General features: G+C 42.0%; 1 protein-coding gene across 3 annotated transcripts in view; it reads left to right on the forward strand.

Annotated features, from left to right (window-relative positions):
• kcnt2a (potassium channel, subfamily T, member 2a) overlaps positions 1-20,290 on the forward strand; it is a 712,068-nt gene that overhangs the window by 679,018 nt on the left and 12,760 nt on the right. For all 3 annotated transcript variants that reach the window (XM_087990852.1, XM_087990853.1, XM_087990854.1), the window contains one exon: positions 15,751-15,835. In XM_087990852.1, the coding sequence (XP_087846978.1) occupies positions 15,751-15,835 (85 nt within the window). The remainder of the gene's footprint in view (positions 1-15,750; positions 15,836-20,290) is intronic.

Genomic DNA, 20,290 nt, shown 5'->3' on the forward strand with positions numbered 1-20,290 from the left:
CCAGCAACACTGAACTAAAGGTGATATGTTTCCACGTCAAGTTAGTGTGTAGCTGATAGTGATGTTGACATATATGTGCTGCCCTTCTTAATCTAGGTGGTAGAGGTCATGGTTTTGGATGATGCTGTTGAAAGTATCTGAGAATTGAAGCAGTTCCTGACAAAAGCAGTATACAAAATGTTGGTGGAATACCTAATATCATAAATTCCATTCCTCTGGTCTCCTGGGCTAGTTTAATAGCCTCAAATTTCTTTTTTTGACTGAAGTTGACCTTAGATTGTTGATCCTTTTTTTTTGGGTCTCCCAGGAGAACAGCATTGGAGGAACTGTTAGAAATAATGATACTTAAGGCATCACAACTTGAGGCTAGATATAGTGACTGTTCTTTTCCTCTCACTTTATATGAATGAAGAATTCTTAAACTATAGTCAATCTTATAATGTAGGAAGCAACAACTGATTTGTGCATAACAAGGTCCATCAGACAATTATATGATAATGACCAGATCGTTTGTTTTTATTGATGTGGATTGAGGGATAAATATTGGCTCGGACACCGGTCATCTATTAACCACTATAAGGTAATGTTTGAAGCAGAGTGTTTCCACTAATCCTATTTTCTCTAAGGGTCTAAGAGTCTGTTCAGTTAACGGTAGTAGAGGGTGAACCATTTGTGAGTCTTAACAAGAAGAGGCACTGAAGAGGTCTTAACTGCAAACTGGAGGTTATTGCATGATTACCAGCGATACAAATTACCTGAGTAATCACGCATGATGGGGTTTTCCAAGTGATACCTGACAGTGAGATCAATTTGACATTGGTTAGAGGTCCAACCAAGCAAAAACTTTATTCTACTAGTACACATTCAGTTCACAATTCAATTAACAATGTAAAGTATTTAATTATATGAAGGAAACAATCACATGACCGTAAATAATACGAGTCAGTTACAGCATTGATGTCTTACTCGGAGACTAGCCCAGTGCCTATGATTAGATTCCCTACAATGTGGAAACAGGCCCTTCGGCCCAACCAGTCCACACCCACCCTCCGAAGAGTAACCCACCCAGACCCATTTCCCTCTGACTAATGCACCTAGCACTATGGGCAATTTAGCATGGCCATTTCACCTGACTGTGGGAGGAAACCGGAGCACCCTGAGGAAACCCGCACAGAACGTGCAAACTCCACAGTCACCCGAGGCTAGAATCGAACCTGAGATCCTGGTGCTGTAAGGCTGCAGTGCTAACCACTGAGCCACCGTGCCGCTTAGTTGGAATCAATGTTTCCATTGTAAGGCCAGTTATGCTCCTACCATATCCTTGTTCAGTGACCATGTATCTACAGATGGCAACAGGTTCCCATTCACAGTAATTATCTCTGTTACATTAAACAAGGTTCTATCTTACATACATTATTAAGGTCATGATTCATCCTATAGCTAAACAGCTTATGTCCATTCCAGATCTGAATAGTTCTGAATTAAACCTGCATTTAGTATGTTTTGTTTCAGTCCTTTAAATGCCTTGACCATGAGTTACCCCTACACCAAGCTCCCAGTCTGCTCTGCATCCATATTCCCTTTAATTTATCTATCTGGTTGTCTAATTAATTTCTGTGTCTATGTGCTCCTACATACATTATAACTAAGATGACCAGGAGCCAGGATGACACATCTGACCCCATTGAGAACCACAGCTGGAGTCTTTAATTCTCTAGTATGCAACACATTCAGACCAGGTTGCACTAAAATAGTCACTGTCATTAACCTTTTCAGAACAATTACCTGATACAACAAAACCAAGAAGAACTCTCCTGCTGTTCTTCAAATAAAGCTGTTGGATCTTTTATATCCACTGAGAGGGCATATGGAAGACAGCATGATCATGAAGGTGGTTCTCCCAATGCAAGGCTACCCCATTGCACTTCAGGTGTGCTGACATCTGTGATGTCCTGAAATGTGGGATCCTTGACTAAACCTTTGTGGCAGTGGGTGGAGTTTTTAAAAAGGCCTTGGTTTTAATACTTCATTTGAAGCAGAGGCAGCACACTGCTGCCTTACACCATCAGGGACCTGGGTTCAATTCCACCTTCGGCTGACTAACTGTGTAGAATTTGCACATTCTTCCTGTGTCTTTGTGGGTTTCTGCCAGGTCCTCTGGTTTCCTCCCACAGTCCAAAGATTTGCAGGTTAGGTGGATTGGCCAAGCTAAATTGCCTATAGTGTCCAGAGATCTGTAGGTTAGGTGTGTTAGCTATGGGAAATGCAGGGATACAATTGAGGTGGGTCTGGATGGGATGTTCTTTGAAGGGTCGCTGTGGACTCGATGGGCTGATTGGCCTGCTTCCACACCCTAGGGATTCCAGGAGAGCACCTCCAACTGCACTACCCGAGTGCTGCACTTGAGTCCAAACCAAGATGTTATGCTCACATCCGAAATCTTCTCACATGGAGGTGAGGGTGCTCACATTGAGCTACAGCTCATTCAGCATTTATAATGGTTTTAAAATCGCCCAAGTATATCTTACATTCAAGCCTAATTGCAGCTGAAGCTTTCATTTTGTTTAAGACTCCTCTTACAATGTGATCGAAGAACAAATAATGAATAAAATTGAATTTCAGAAATAAATAAAAATAGAATGGATGAATTCAATTGGCGCTGAAGCTAGAAACAAACAAGCTTCTGGAAGGAGAAAAACAAGTTGTTGTCTAAAATAACTGAACTAAATCTTCAGATAGAGTCTAGAAAATGTCCTGCAATAAAGTAAGATATTTTTACTTGTAACTTCTACTGAGTTTTGTCACAAGTTGAGAATGATCCCAAAGTGTAAACAATAAACTTTGCTTGTAAGCAAAGTTGGGCAATTTAAAGTCTCATAAACAATAGTGAGATGAGTCATCACTGGATTCATTTTGGTGTTGTTACCTTCTCTCATGAGAAAGTTGATTCTAGTAACTTCAAGCCTTTTAATTATAGCCTCCATTTTCTTCACTGAAGAGGGTGCATGAGATCTGGGTTGGCTATGTTCTCACCTGTTGGGGGTGGTGAGGTTGTAGGTTACTGTTTGGCACAGAGTTTTCACCAGAATACAATTCAGGAGGTGTAATCTGTGGTATAGATCTTTCCTTCTGGTCTTGGGATTGCCGGTTCTGTTGTGTTTTGCTTTTTTTTTCCGTTTGAATTTTATATCTGCATTTGCAGCTTACTTTAATTTTCTATTTTTGTTTGTCTTTACTTTCACATCTATTTGTTTGTTTCTCCCAAGCCTTCTAACACTCCCACACATTATGCAAAATAATTTGTCCTTTTTATGTCTCTGTATCACCACATTGATAATATTTGGCAAAACCAAGGAACTCATTATTGGCTTTTGGCGGGATGTTACTCATGCCCCCCTACGTACTAACAGCACAAAGGTGGACGGGAGAGTGTCAAGCTCCTGGGAGTGGTCATCCACTTCAAGCTTTCTTGGACTCTTCATGTGGACGCACTAGTTACAAAGGCCCAACAATGTCTCTTCTTCCTCAGGCAGCTAAGGAAATTTGGCATGACAGCGAATACCCTTGCCAACCTTTATAGGTGCGCCATCGAGAGCATTCTGTCTGGATGTATCACTACCTGGTATGGCAACTGTACCATTCAACATCGGAGATGGTTATAGAGAGTGGTGAATTCAGCCCAGACAATCACAAAGGCCAACTTCCCACATATAGAATCCATCTACCTGGCCTACTGTCAAAGAAAGGCCGCCAGCATTCTCAAAGATCCACCCCACGCTGGCAATATTTTTCTATAACCTCTACCATTGGGGAGAAGGTACAGAAGCCTGAACACGCACACCAACTGGTTTTGTAACACTTTCTACCCTATTGTTGTTAGAATACTGAATGGATTCACAAAGTTAACATTTGCCTATACCTTCGTTTTGTTTTTGCCACTGTTTACCTATTATTTACTTATCTCTGCTACTTAACTCTATGATCTGCCTGTATTGCTTGCAAGGCAAAGCTTTTCACTTTGCCTCAGTACACGTGACAATAAATCCAATTCAATTCAATTTTAAACCATCTAATACTTTTCTATGAAGTCTTCCCCCTTTTCTATATTTGGGATATTTTCTAATTCTTTCTTACTTCCATTGTATTTTCATAGAATCATAGAATCCAAAGCTGAGAAGACTATTCAACCCATTGTGCAAGTGTCAATCCTTTGTAACAGCTATTCAGTGCCACTCCCCTGTACATTCCCCAAACTCTTGTATATTTTTCTTTTTTCAAGTGCATTTTCATACCCCTTGTGAAAGTTATTACTGAATCTTTTCACCATGTTCTCATATAATGCATTTCAGTCATTAAAATTACTACATGAAAATATTTCTCTATCTCTTGTCTACTTTTTTGCTAATAATTGCTAATAATTTTTCTAATAATAATAACTTGAAAGGGTTCAGAAAAGATTTACAAGAATGTTGCCAGGGTTGAAGGATTTGAGCTATAGGGAGAGGTTGACTAAGCTAGGACTGTTTTCCCTGGAGCGCGGAGGCTGAGGGGTGACCTTATAGAGGATTATAAAATCATGTGGCGCGTGGCTAGGGTAAATAGACAAGGTCTTTTCCCTGGAGTTGGGGAGTCCAGAACTAGAGTGCATAGGTTTAGGATGAGAGGGGAAAGATATAAAAGGGGCCTAAAGGACAACATTTTGACGCGGAGGATAGTGTGTATGTGGAATGGGCTGCCAGAGGAAGTGAATTGCAACATTTAAAAGGCATCAGAATGGAAAAATGAATAGGAAGGGTTTGGAGGAATATGGGCCAGGTGCTTGCAGATGGGACTAGATTAGGTTGGGATATCTGGTTGGCGTGGACAAGTTGGACCGAAGGGTCTGTTTCGTGCTGTACATCTCTATGACTTTATGACTCTAACTCAAAGTCAGTAACCAATGGTCACTGACCCACAACAACCCAACTTTCTTCAAAGTCCCTCATAGATTTGAATATCGCTATCAAATTTCCTCTTCACCCTTTCTACTCTTAAGGGAAGATTCTCAGCTCCTCAAGTCTTTCCATATTGTTAAAGGTCTTCACCCTACCTCTTAATATTTTTCTAACTTTATCTGCTTCGTAATGTTTGAGCCCTGAGTTCTAATGAAGGATCCCACATATTGAGATATAAGTTCAAAATCTTTGTGTTTGAATGTTGACTGGCCTGCTGAGTTACCACCTGACACCACTTAAAGTCCTTTCTCTTTAGATTCCACTTATTTTTTACTGACAGCAATTCAAATATCCTTGAAAGGATAACAATAAGTAGACCTGTGAACTACAGTGTTTACCCTTATTTTTGATGCTGGATATCTGTTGGTCAACATACATGGAGATACGATGGTCACTTGCTTTGACTCGCGGCAAAGATTCATGGCCCTGAAATATCAACTCCACTTTCTTTCTCTGCAGATGCTGAGTGTTTCCAGCACATATGGCTCTAATCTGTCAGTCAGGTAGCAATCTCCAAGTCCAATCCAGTCATGCTTCATTAACTTGGTTGTGTGAGACGTGGGCGAGTAATATTTGGTCAAGCTGCTGTTGTCAAGGTGTTCTTTTGCATGTCTGAATCTAGTTTAAATTGACAACTTCGTTTTTTTTAAGCCCAAGTAATGACAGAAGGAAATAACCCAAATTGCAATACTAATGCTGCAAGCTGGCTCAACTGAAGATTGGACAGCAGGCTATGAATAAATTAATTGGTCATAGCTGTGTTATTGAATTCTTCTGAGTAGTTTCACTTTCTACAGCATTTTCTAGTTAATCAGCAGAGAGTTGATATAAATAAGGCTTCACTTTAACTTGTGTATGGTTTGTCTGAGTCTGACCAAGGATGTTCTTAGTCATCATTACTTCAACTTACCATTACAATGTTTTAAAAGAGAAATAGTTGCTTAAAAGGATAGTGTGTTTGCCCATTGCCACAATGGCTCACCAAATTTGTTTCATACCAATCAAATTCAAACACTCCTGCCGATTAAAACAAACGGTCTGCAATTTCGTACCTTTGAAATGTACCAGTTTAAGCAGGGCCATTGGTACTATGTGCAAAGTGATTAAAAGCTTCAAAGGATTTGAGAACATGAACTTAAGCAAACAGAAAAAGGCTTTAGTTCATTCAGTACTGTTCTGTCAAAGAAACCCATAGCTGACTTTCTGTTTTAAACAATGCATATGTGATCTGTAAATAACATGTTCTTATAATCATAGAAGTTACTGCAATTGCTGAAATTTAAGGGTATGCACAATGCCAATTGTTATTTGTAAGAATTAACAAGCAAATACCCCTGCACAGTATTTGCTACTGCCTTAAATTCAACTGAATCATTTTATGAAAACCTTATTGTCATGGCATGTTTTGTAAGATACTTTTTAGGGTCATTGAGCAACAGACAGAAACTGTTGTGCCTAATTAATGATTTCAGCTGCAGGCATCACTTAAAGCATTGATAACATTTACAAAGGGCACATTTTGTATTTACTCTTTAGAGGCCACATAGAACAAATTTATAAAACAGTAATAAGCATCTGAACAGACTTCATTGCAAAATAATTGAAAGTGATCCCTCATTAGGGCTGACAAATACTCCTGACTCACCATCATTCTGAAAAGACTAATGTACTTGTTTTGATAGTGACTTCACTGCTGTCGGTCTGACTGCATACTTAACAGACTACCATCCTGAATCATGTGGGATATTTCTTGTTCTATAATTGACAATCTTTACATTCAAGAATGATTGAAAGTTGGCGTTTGTTTAAAAAAGGAAAGAAATACTGCAATTTAAAAGAAAATATCAAATTTGGCAGCCTGTTAAAAAAAAATTCTCCCATGTTTACAAAGATATCTTCTGGTAAGCTTTAAAGCAACCTCTATTTTACAATGTATGTTTTTCAACACACATGGGAAACAATTATTTTTGTTTGCAGTGTCTTTATAATAAGCTTGGAATATAAACAAAGTGTTTCTTCTTTTTCCCTTTAAATTCCCAGCATAGTTGTGCAGTAAAAATCAGGTTAGTCTTGTCTCAAGAGGTCACTTGTGAGTTATTTTGTTTGTGGAATAATTTACAGAACGTTTCTGCCTATTTCACAACTGTAGTAAACACAGTCTGATATTTAATGTAATTTGAACCCGACTTTAATACCTGACACCTTCATGGGCTAAAGTGATTTTCTTTAAAAAGAACAAATACTGATCTAAAATGGCTGCTGTAATCACCTGACCACAGATTGAGGCAAGTCGAGGAATCCTAAATTGAATACACTTCGTCCAAAGACAATGAAAACAGACAACTCAGTTACCATAAAGACATTTGCATCTCCTTTTTAATTCACACTCGTGTTAACATGTTAAAGCACTGAGTTGCCTGCAGGGTATCCAGCTTTGAAAAATAGTGAGGATGGACTGCAGAATACACGAAAGGTCTATTTCAGCGGATGACTTCAAGTAGCAAAGAGAGAGAAGAATATGCATTCATGACAAGAGGACCGGAAGGCATGCTGTCTCTATCTCTCCACATGTTTTGACGTTCCTTGGAAGAAGCACCCAGTGAAAAAACAACTTGGAAAACCCACTGTTCACCAAGAACCAAGAACTCAACAAATTTCACGCTACTGACGAGGAAACAAGAGGATCCAAACAGTCATGCACTCAGGTTTCAATCTCGCACCTCACAGCTTCTGAGAACTTTAAACTGCATATACTTTTATCTCTTGTTTGTACTAGACACCCTCCACTCTTTTTAAACTTAGTACCATGTTCGTATAAGTTGAATATCACAGTCTTTTATTCTACTTCCATGATAATAAATAATAAAATTTCTTCATTTCACTCAAGGGTATCTTTTCAAGCAGCCTTGGAATTGGCTCCATCATTTGAATGTAGTAAACTAAGGCTAGATCGACATGTATTAATTGCATGCTAAAAAAAATTCATTTGAACCGACCAGGAGAGGTTTGAAAAAGACGAGAGCTTATTCATTCCCCGCCCTATTAACTGGTTATAAAGTCTGAAAGACAACTAGCATGAACTGCATTTGAAAACTGAGTAACACCCTCTGCCACATTATTTTTGTTAAAATTAGAGTGTCGCTCTTTCTTGTATTTTCAGGATTTTTGTTTCTATCGAGTTTTAAGATTATTTGCTCATTAGCAAAAGGCTCACATTGCAATTTATTTATAAACACTTTATGTTGTGGATCTTCAAGGCTGATGCTCAGAAGAGGGAAAGCAGTTGAATAATTCCCAAAGGATGGTGTGATGACATTAATTGCAATAACCTCATTATCCTGCTGCATGCCTAAACTGCGTAACAAATGATGATTGCTGTTGAAGAAGAATGTTCAAATAAAATCCAGATTACAGATTGAAAACATACAAAAAAATTGTACCAAACAATATAAAGTTATGATTTAATAAGGCTAGTGCTGGAACATGGGAAAATTCAAATGCAGATATTGAGTGGTCAGGATATTGAATTTATGTTACTAAGCAGTCAAAACCAGGGACATCTCTTACTGAACCTCAGTGGAGGCTTACAAAAGAATGTACTTTACATCGCCCAAGAGAACTATCAGGTATTTGTACAACAAATAACGATAGTGTGTCTGACACTAGGGTTGTGGAATGAGTGCAGCCTGAGTCAAGTAAACATAGGAAGAATGTTCTCAATGGTTGGAGAGTCCAGAACTAGGGGTCACAGTCTAAGGATATAGGGTAGCTCATTTAGGACTGAGATGAGGAGAAATTTCTTCATCCACAGCGCCTGTGGGATTCTCACCACAGAAAGTGACTGTGGTGATTGTAATTCTTCCTGCTAAAGGGGTCAAAGAATATGTGGCAAAAGCATGAACAGAGTGGCAGAGAGGCCCAAATGGCCGAATCCTGCTCCTAATTTCCATGCTCCTATATTTCAAGGTTTTGACATGTCTCATGATTCAAACTAAAATGTGGCAACAATGTGAAACAATTTCAAATCAAAACCAAAGCTATCATTGTGGAGTATTTTTAAAGCGAATATAGATAACTTTTTAAACAGTAAAGGAATTAAGGGATATGGTGAGAGGGTGGGTAAGTGGAGCTGAGCCCTTGGAAAGAACAGCCATGATCCTATTGAATGGCGGGGCAGGCTCGAAGGGCCAGATGGCCTACCCCTGCTCCGAGTTCTTACGTTCCACTAAACCTGCATCCTGGACCATCAGGAAGATCGAGGTATGCTCCTTCCAAACCACTCCATATACAATCTTAGCCACTTTATGTCTGCAAAAAATAGTGTAAAAACCAGTAATGTATCACTGAAAAAGAACTGTGTTTCAGACTCAGGAGCGAAGCTTCAGCCTCCAAAAGGCAGATACTTGACACTGATGTCAATGGAAAAGAAATTCAGGAAGGTGTAAAATGAGAATTCAGTATTGCCAATTTTGTGACATCCTCCAAAACTAATTTGACCCCTTTTTTGTTTAGATTAGATTGTTTCCCTACATTTGAAGGTGATTTCACTGATTTTTACTCACGTTTTGCATGTTACCAGGGTTGGAACATAGAACATAGAAAAATACAGCGCAGTACAGGCCCTTTGGCCCTCAATGTTGAGCCGATCCAAGCCCACCTAACCTACACTAGCCCACAATCCTCCATATGCCTATCCAATGCCCGTTTAAATGCCCATAAAGAGGGAGAGTCCACCACTGCTACTGGCAGGGCATTCCATGAACTCACGACTCACTGAGTAAAGAATCTACCCCTAACATCTGTCCTATACCTACCAACCCTTAATTTAAAGCTATGCCCCCTCGTAATAGCTGCCTCCATACGTGGAAAAAGGTTCTCATGGTCAACCCTATCTAAACCCCTAATCATCTTGTACACCTCTATCAAGTCACCCCTAAACCTTCTTTTCTCCAATGAAAACAGCCCCAAGTGCCTCAGCCTTTCCTCATACGATCTTCCTACCATACCAGGCAACATCCTGGTAAACCTCCTCTGCACCCGTTCCAGTGCCTCCACATCCTTCCTATAATATGCGACCAAAACTGCACACAATACTCCAGATGCGGCCGCACCAGAGTCTTATACAACTGCAACATGACCTCAGGGCTCCGGAACTCAATTCCTCTACCAATAAAAGCCAGTACACCATATGCCTTCTTCACTGCACTATTTACCTGGGTGGCAACTTTCAGAGATCTGTATACATGGACACCAAGATCCCTCTGCTCATCCACACTACCAAGTATCCGACCATTAGCCCAGTACCCCGTCTTTTTGTTACTCTTACCAAAGTGAATCACCTCACACTTACCTACATTGAACTCCATTTGCCACCTTTCTGCCCAGCTCTGCAACTTATCTATATCCCGCTGTAACCTGACACATCCTTCCTCACTGTCAACAACTCCACCGACTTTCGTATCATCCGCAAACTTGCTCACCCAACCTTCTAGCCCCTCCTCCAAGTCATTTATAAAAATGACAAACAGCAATGGTCCCAAAACAGATCCTTGCGGAACACCGCTAGTAACTGCACTCCAAGATGAACCTTTACCATCAACTACTACCCTCTGTCTTCTTCCAGCCAGCCAATTCCTAATCCAAACCTCCAACTCACCCTCAATGCCATACCTCCGTATTTTTTGTAGTAGCCTACCATGGGGAACCTTATCAAACGCCTTACTAAAATCCATATACACCACATCTACCGCTTTACCCTCGTCTACCTCCTTAGTCACCTTCTCAAAGAATTCAATAAGGTTTGTGAGGCACGACCTGCCCTTCACAAAACCATGCTGACTATCCTTGATCACATTATTCCTATCCAGATGTTCATAAATCCTATCCCTTACAATTCTCTCTAAGACTTTGCCCACAACAGAAGTGAGACTCACTGGCCTATAGTTACTAGGGTTATCCCTACTCCCCTTCTTAAACAAGGGAACCACATTTGCTATCCTCCAGTCTACTGGCACTATTCCTGTAGACAACGAGGACATAAAAATCAAGGCCAATGGCTCTGCAATCTCCTCCCTTGCATCCCAGAGAATCCTAGGATAAATGCCATCAGGCCCAGGGGACTTATCTATTTTCACCCTTTCCTGAATTTCCAACACCTCTTCCCTACGTACCTCAAAGCCGTCCATTCTAATTAATTGTGACTCAATATTCACATCGGCAACAATGTCCTGTTCCTGAGTGAATACTGATGAAAAGTATTCATTCAGTGTCTCCCCAATCTCTTCAGCCTCCACACGCAACTTCCCACTACTATCCTTGACTGGACCTATTCCTACCCTAGTCATTCTTTTATTCCTGACATACCTATAGAAAGCCTTAGGGTTTTCCCTAATTCTACCAACTAAGGACTTTTCATGTCCCCTCCTTGCTGCTCTTAGCTCTCTCTTCATATCCTTCCTGGCTACCTTATAACTCTCAATCGCCCCAATTGAACCTTCACGCCTCATCTTTACATAGGCCGCCCTCTTCCATTTAACAAGGGATTCCAATTCCTTATTAAACCACGGCTCCCTCACACGACCCTTTCTTCCCTTCCTGACAGGTACATACTTATCAAGGACACTCAATAGTTGCTCCTTGAACAAGCTCCACATATCAATTACGCCCTTGCCTTGAAGCCTACTTTTCCAAGCCACGCATCCTAGGTCCTGCCTCACCGCATTATAATTTCCCTGCCCCCAGCTATAACTCTTGCCCTGCAGTGCACACTTATCCCTCTCCATCACGAGAGTAAAAGTCACCGAATTGTGGTCACTGTCCCCAAAGTGCTCACCTACCTCCAATTCTAACACCTGGCCTGGTTCGTTACCCAGAACCAAATCCAGTATGGCCTCACCTCTTGTTGGCCTGTCTACATATTGTGTCAGGAAACCCTCCTGCACACATTGGACAAACACCGACCCATCTAACGAACTCGAGCTATAGCTTTCCCAGTCAATATCTGGAAAGTTAAAGTCCCCTATAACAACCACCCTATTACTTTCACTCTTCTCCTGAATCATCCTCGCAATCCTTTCTTCTACGTCGCTAGGACTTTTAGGAGGCCTGTAGAAAACTCCGAACAGGGTGAGTTCACCTTTCCTATTCCTAACCTCAGCCCAAACTACCTCAGATGGCGAGTCTTCATCCATCATCCTTTCCACCACTGTAATACTATCTTTGACAAGCAATGCCACACCTCCCCCTCTTTTACTCCCACCTCTGACCCTACTAAAACATTTAAACCCTGGAACCTGCAACAGCCAATCCTGTCCCTGTTCTACCCATGTCTCCGTAATAGCCACAACATCGAAATCCCAGGTACCAATCCACGCTGCAAGTTCTTATACTTCTTGCATTGAAGTATACACACTTCAAGCCACTTTCCTGTTTACAGGCACCCTCCTTTGAGATTGATGCCATGTTCCTAACCTCCCTACACTCCAGGTCCTGCACCCTAAAGCTACAGTCTAGGTTCCCATGCCCCTGCAGAGTTAGTTTAAACCCCCCCCCCCAGAGCACTAGCAAACCTCCCACCAAGGATACTGGTGCCCCTCAGGTTCAGGTGTAGACCATCTTGTTTATAGAGGTCCCACCTTCCCCAGAAAGAACCCCAGTTATACAGATACCGGAATCCCTCCCTCCTGCACCATCCCTGTAGCCACGCATTTAACTGTTCTCTCTCCCTATTCCTCGACTCTCTATCACGTGGCACCGGTAACAAACCAGAGACAACAACTCTGCTTGTTCTAACTCTGAGCTTCCAACCTCGCTCCCTGAAAGCCTGCCTAACATCCTCAGCCCTCCTCCTACCTATGTCGTTGGTGCCAATGTGGACCATGACTTTGGGCTGCTCCCCCTCCCCCTTAAGGACCCAGAAAACATGATCAGAGACATCACGTACCCTTGCACCTGGGAGGCAACACACCAAACGTGAGTCTCTCTCGCCCCCACAGAACCGCCTATCTGTGCCCCGAACTATCAAGTCCCCAATAACTATTGCTCTGCTCTTCTCCACCCTTCCCTTCTGAGCAACGGGGACAGGCTCCGTGCCAGAGGCCTGAGCCCCATTACTTACCCCTGGTAAGTCGTCCCCCCACGTATCCAAAACGGTATACTTGTTCTTGAGGGGAACGGCCGCAGGGGATCCCTGCACTGGCTGCTTCCTCCCAGTCCCCCTCACTGTCACCCATCTGTCTGCAATCTTTGGAGTTACTACTTTCCTAAAGCTCCGATCTATGACCCCCTTTGCCTCCCGAATGATCCTAAGTTCATCCAACTCCAGCTCCAGTTCCCTAACACGGTCTTGGAGGAGTTGGAGATGGGTGCACTTCCTGCAAGTGTAATCAGCAGGGACGACCATGGCATCCCTCACCTCAAACATGTTGCAAGAGGAACATTGCACTGCCTTCACTGCCATCCCTCTAAAAGTAACATTTTTTTAAAAAACTAGGTCTAAAGAATAGAACAAGCAAAATGCAGCACTTACCTACTTACCTCAACGGGTCTTATTATTAGGTTAGAGGAGGAGGGCGGATGGGAGGCACTACCTCTGTCGTGCCTCGGGTTCCTCTCCTGCGCGCAATTATAGGAAAAAAAACCTACCCAGGTAAGCTTACGCTACACCAGCTTCCGGCTGCCCCTCTGGTCGTCGTCACTTCCCCCTGCTGCTCCCGCTCTTTCTGTGAAGAGAAAAAAAAAACCGCTGCCCGCTACCGGTAAGTAATTTTAAAACAAACTGTCTTACCTTAGCAGTAGCCTTCTGGGTTTGTTTAAACTCAGCTGCTGCTCGCACTCAAAATGGAGGGTTTGAGCAATAGGGAGAGGCTGAATAGGCTGGGGCTGTTTCCCTGGAGCATCGGAGGCTTGAGGGGTGACCTTATAGAGGTTTACAAAATCATGAGGGGCATGGATAGGATAAAGAGACAAGGTCTTTTTCCTGGGGTGGGGCAGTCCAGGACTAGAGGACCTAGGTTTAGGGTGAGATGGGAAAGATGTAAAAGTGACCTAAGTGGCAACTTTCTCAAGCAGAGGATGGTGCGTGTATGTAATGAGCTGCTAGAGGAAGTGGTGGAGGCTGGTACAATTACAACATTTGAAAGACATCTGCATGGGTATATGAATAGGAAGGATTTACAGGGATATGGGCCAAGTGTTGGCAAATGGGACTGGATTAGGTTAGGATAACTAGTTGGCATGGACGAATTAGACCAAAGGTTTTGTTTCCTTGCTGTACAATTCTATAACTCTTTCCAATGATTTTAATGTAACCTTCACATTGACTGTATCTTCTTAATTATAGCATCTGTATATCCTGTGACACATGTTTAACTGAAAGTCACAAAAACAGTATCAACTAAGAAAACAAAGCAAAGGAAAGCACACAAACTTATTTAAAACCTTTCATGGCCTTTGCAAGTGCTAAGGTGTTTTGCAAATTACTGTGGTGTACTGCAGCAGGTTAACAATGTGCTTGTAAATGCTCAGCATTCTCATAGCAGAAGTGAAATCTTGTTGACATTAAAATATAAAATTTTTGTATGAATTTAACTTGCTTTTATCTGATGTACTTTGAAGTGGAACAACTTGTATCACTTACTTTCATCTGAACACCAAGATTAATTCTTCTGATGGAATGTGCCGGTTTGACTGAGGTAACAAAGCTTATGTTGCAGAGACAGCAGAGGAGCAGCATTGTTCACACAGTTCGTGCGTATTTTTTGCAGAGGGCCTACAGCAGGGGGCGTTTCATTCAGAAGCTTCTTTGCTCAGAGGCAGATGATAGCTTGACCTTTGCTGAGGAGGATGCTGGGAATGTATTAAGTGGGATTTAGGGAATCGCTTGCGAATGTATTAAATAACACAAAGCAATAGAAAAGGTTGAACGAAAGGTTGCAACAAATTTTGCTGTCAATAGATTGGATGTCAAAGGCAACCCAGAAGATGGTAACTTTTGTAATGAATTGCGGTGGTTATGACAACATGTTCCACTCTACATAGCCTTTTTATCAGGGTAATAGAACAAAAACCTTCAATTCTAAACTTGTTTTGGAACTTTAAAAGCTGCTGTACTAAAAATCTCAATGTTTTTGCAATGTAGTTCAGTAATGAACACCTCAGTGTCTTGATATATAATACAGAATCTGATTTCCTCTGGATTTATTTTAATTTTAAGTGTATAACATGTTCCTCATATATATATAAAAATACTTCAGCTGTTACACATCAGTTAAAAAAATGAAGTATTTTTAATCTGTTGTCCCCATTTTTCTTAATGTGTAACTGCTACAGAATAATGTTAAATTGTTTTTAAAGTTTCCTGTAGTGATGTATGTTTACTCTTAAAAGAAAATACCTTGGGAGCAACTTGCTATTGTCTTTTTTGTTACTGCGATAGGCACAGTGTTCATAAGGCCACATTTATCATACATTGTTTCTGTTTGATTCTTTTGAACCTTGTGGTGATGGCTTGGAAAGGTAAAGAATTCCTTTATAATGGCCCAGTGACGTTGAAAGACACTAATATGTGCCACGTTCAGGATGCTTGTTTGACTTAGAGGGGAATTTGGAGGTCATGATACTTGCACATATCATATCTCTTCTCCTTTTGCCTGTGTTGTTGGCAGAGGGGAACGGGTATAGTGTGCAGGTAAGGTTGCAAGGGAATTGCTTTCCTTGACCAGCACAGGTCACTCACAATGTCCTTACTTTGTTTCAGATGAAATGAATGATCACCAGAACACGCTGTCATATATTCTCATCAATCCATCACCAGATATGAGACTGGAACTGAATGATGTTGTGTAAGTTATTTATTTAGTAAGTCATTTATTTTGTTTTAGGATATTAGACAATATACCAACAGTTTCCAGCCAAGCAACTCTGAATGGAAAGTTAAAAGCAGTTTGGAGATTTTATGTTCTGGTGTCAGGCGACAAATTCTGACTTATTGTCTGGTCCAGTTCACACTCCAGACAAATCATCCAGCACACAATAGTTTGAAAGTTCATCTCTTCTGGAATCATCGAATATTTACAGCACAGAAGGGCATTATTTGGATTATTAAGCTAAGTGTTATTTTACTCGTCCCTCTCACCCTGCCCAGTCAACCCTGCCACTGCATTTTCTTTTCCTTTTAATATCAAATTCCTTTTTGAAATCTACAATTGAATCTGCCTCCACTCCATGCTCAGGCAGTGCATTCCAGATTCTAACTACTGGCTGTACCAAAAGACTTTTCCCCATGTCCACCTTAAATCTTTGCACTTTTGGTTCTTGACCCTTCCACCGATGAGAAATGTTTCTTCCCATCTATTCTGTCCAGACCCATCTTGATTTTTCTTAAAAAATTTTTATAACACCTCTGACTAGGCTAAAATTTATTACCTATCCCTGAGTGCCCAGAGTTAACCACATTACAATGGGTCTGGGGTCACATGTCGGCCAGTCTAGGTAATAATGGCAGATTTCATTCTCTGGAGGGCACTAGTGGATTTTATAGCAATCACTTGTGGGTGCATAGTCACTGTTAGGCTAGCTTCTTATTACAGGTTTAGATGTTATCACCTGCTGTGGATAGAATTCAAACCCATATCCCCAGAACACAATCTGGGATTTTGTATTGCAAGTTCAGTGATGTTGCCACTGCATTTATGAACACAAGGGTTGAAAGAGCCAACCCATCTGCTACTTCCCAAGATGCTTCTCAGAGACAAGGAGTGCCTTGCCATTATGACTTCCTTCCTTCTTGGATTGTGTGAAGAGCTTCCTTAACTCTAACATGGTAGCCACCTAATAGTGTGTACCGCTAAAATGGCAGTCAATCTGATGTGCCGATTGAAAGTGCGTATATAGGTCTTTGCAATGATCTGCTGTCCGTCCTACCTATGTGACCTCCTCCTATATCCAGGTGCAGAACTGTGGTCCAAGGCAAGGGTGGAGGGGACTTGCTCTGCAGTGGAAGATTTGGGCTGCTGACACCAGGAACTTTATAGCTAGAGGGACTAGCCGTACTTTAGAGTATCCTGCCCAGATTTAGGCTCATTCTACTCAGCTGCAACTTCTGCAGGGTTGGGGATTGTATGCCAGGAGGAGGTGGAGGGGTCTGGTACCTCAGATCACCCTGACAGAAACATTCTGAAGAGTTTCAGTAAGTATTTCCTGCTCTGTGTGGGTGCCTACTGGCACCATCTACTTTCTTGAGAGGCAGGAACACCTGGACTGAGGTTGATGTCTCTCCTCCTCCTCTCACTTGGCTCCTGATGCAGAACTAAATGTGATGGAGAGCAGCTCAGTGTGCATTTCCACTGAGGGTTCTGCTGAACCCCGTTTTCAGTGGAAGCTGCCGACCTGTCCACAGAGACAGCCAGACATCCACGTCTTAGAACCAGCACAACACTAATAATGCCAGTGGACTCCTCCAACGTTTGACCTGTTTTGCTGCCTGTCTCTGATAGACCAGCCTGCTGGTTGTGTGGCAGTGCTTTTTATAACAAGTTATTAATGGACTGACACCCAGGGATTATCTTCAGTCCTGGTGCATGAGCAGGTCTCCAGTAGTCCTCTGAGTGCCAGCGACCTATGGCTGACCAGGTTGAGCTCCCAATCTGGGCACTGTACCAACAAGGTGTCAGTATCTGAGCTGCTGGAAGGTGGAGGAGACAGCCTTGTCAATGCATGTTCCAAGGGATCTGTCACTTCCTCCTGAGAGGTGGAGGAAGAGCCGGAGGACTGGCAGAGGTTGTGGGGGTGCCATGGTATCTGTGTAAGAGAAGAGAGGCCACTAGTTGTTTAATGGTGGTAGAAGCTGGAACATGTTAAGAGCTCATTAACAATAATGGTAGCGGGAGAGCAGCACAATGAAGCTTTCTGTGTTGTCTGGGCACCTGACGTGATCAGTCTTGATCCTTTCCAGCCATCTTGAGGATCCTCTGCCCATGAGGGGGTGAGGAGCCAAATTTCTGCTGCTCATCTTGGCCTTCTTGACCCGGTTATGAGACATTTGCTCCTGTAATGAAGAAGAATTGGTTGAGATGAAAGTGGCTGGAAGAGCAGTTTGTGGTGACACCCAAACAGGAAAGATGGTAGGTGTCCTCAGGGAATGAGTAGAAAGCACAGAGGGCAGGATGTGGTAGTAATTTAGGAAGGTGCGAGGGGTAAGAGCTATTGAATGGACATGCTGCATGCAATGGTGAAAGTGATACACCATTATCTTTGGTGATATTATGGTGTAGATGCAGAGTTAATGTAAGAGGAAGCAGAGAGAAAATGTTGGCACTAACCCTCAAGGAGTGTGGAAGGTTGTTGACTTCCTTCAACACTGCTGGGCTTTCATTCAGTCGAAGAAACGGGATTTAGTCTGGATTTGGTGGTGATCTCCAGGAAGGGGGATGGACTGGGCCTCCTCCTCACCGACTTGTCCACCAGCACCTCCACATCCTTGATGATGAAGCAGATTGCTAGCTTCTCTTGCTGAGACATATCCTGTGCCGTAATGGCCAAGCACCGCTGTGTGAAAGCCAGTTCGTGACTTGTAGCATTTGAATTGGCATGCAGCTGGGTTTAAACACAGTGCCCATAGGGTGGGTGGCAGAATTTGCCAGAAATGGCGAGCATGTCCATCTCTGTTGCCGTGTGATAGAATGGGATGGGCACTGCGGAGTTCAGATGGATAATTAATGAGGTGGGCAGCAGAAGTAAATCCAAGGTGCGCTAACAACGAGACATGTGCAAGGAAGTCCCTGAAGTCGCACAATTGGAAAATGAGAAAATTCAGCCCTATGTCTCCCAAGTTACCTCCTGTTTATAACTGTGCCCTGTGCACCCAGCTCATTGGCAGTTTTTGAAAAAAAACTCACTAATGCTAAATGCTCAGAAATCCTGTTATATATGTACTCCAGTCCGAAAGCTTCTCACTCTCACTCTCAGTTACCTGTCACTTGTCCAACTTCGTATCCATACTGCCCTGTTCCACCTGTTACATGGATTTCAATTTTATTGGCAAGCCGATTATATGGCATTTTGTCAAATGCCTTTTGGAAGTCCACTAGGAGAAAGTGAGGATTGCAGATGCTGGAGTATCAGAGTCGAGAGTGTGGTGCTGGAAAAACACAGCAGGTCAGGCAGCATCTGAGGAACAGGAGAATCGACGTTTCGGGCAAAATTCCTGATGAAGGGCTTATGCCGAAACATCGATTCTCCTGTTCCTCGGATGCTGCCTGACCTGCTGTGTTTTTCCAGTACCACACTCTTGACTTTTGGAAGTCCACGTCAACCCTAACTTTTATCTCTTAAAAATGTCGATCAAGTTAAGTAAATACAATTTAATACAAATCCATGCTACTTTTCTTTCTTAATTTAGATTTGTCCATGCAATGATCATTTTGTAGATTATCATTACTGAGAGATGTTTTCCCATGGCGTTGAAACAGGCTCATGTGTAGCTACTGTGTTTATTCTGGCACCCTTTTTTGAACAAGGGTGTGACATTTGCAATTTTTTGCTGTCATTATCCCCCATATTGAAATTACAGCAATACTGACCATAATCAGTATATATACCTTACTTCTCTCAGTACACTGGATGCATCCGACTCGGTATCAAATTTAAGTACTCTAGCTTGTCTGATATCTTTTAATCAAGTCAATCCAGTATCTCAATTATTATACTTTGGCAGAATTTTTTTTTGGAAAGTCAAATGAAAAGTACTCATTTAACATATCATTTTGATTATTTATGTGCCTATACAAGACTTCTGGATTTCCTTTTATATTATCTCTTTGTCCAATGTTAGCTTCTATTTCTCTTTTGAATTTTCTATATTCAGTCTGGTTCTTGCTTGCATTATTAACCTGATAGCTATCATGTACCTCCCTTTTTCTGCTTCATCTCTCTATCGCTTTCATTATCCAGGGTCACGCTTTCTTTCTCCCTTGTCAGAATATACCTTGATTAGATTACAGATTAGATTACTTACTGTGGGAGGAAATCGGAACACCCGGAGGAAACCCACGCAGACATGGGGAGAATGTGCAAACTCCACACAGACAGTTGCCCGAGGTGGGAATTGAACCCGGGTCTCTGGCGCTGTGAGGCAGCAGTGCTAACCACTGTGCCACCTTGCCACCTCAAACTATCTGCTCAAACTATCTCTTTTTTTAAAAAGACAACCAATTGTTCCGTCACAGTATTGCCTGTCAATCCTTGACTCCAATTTACCTCAGGACATTCCCATTCTCTGACCTTATTGGAATCTGAGT

Source organism: Chiloscyllium plagiosum, unplaced genomic scaffold (genome assembly GCF_037043375.1).
Source record: "Chiloscyllium plagiosum isolate Xiang-an unplaced genomic scaffold, Cpla_swu_hap1 HiC_scaffold_9, whole genome shotgun sequence".
NCBI lineage: Eukaryota > Metazoa > Chordata > Chondrichthyes > Orectolobiformes > Hemiscylliidae > Chiloscyllium > Chiloscyllium plagiosum.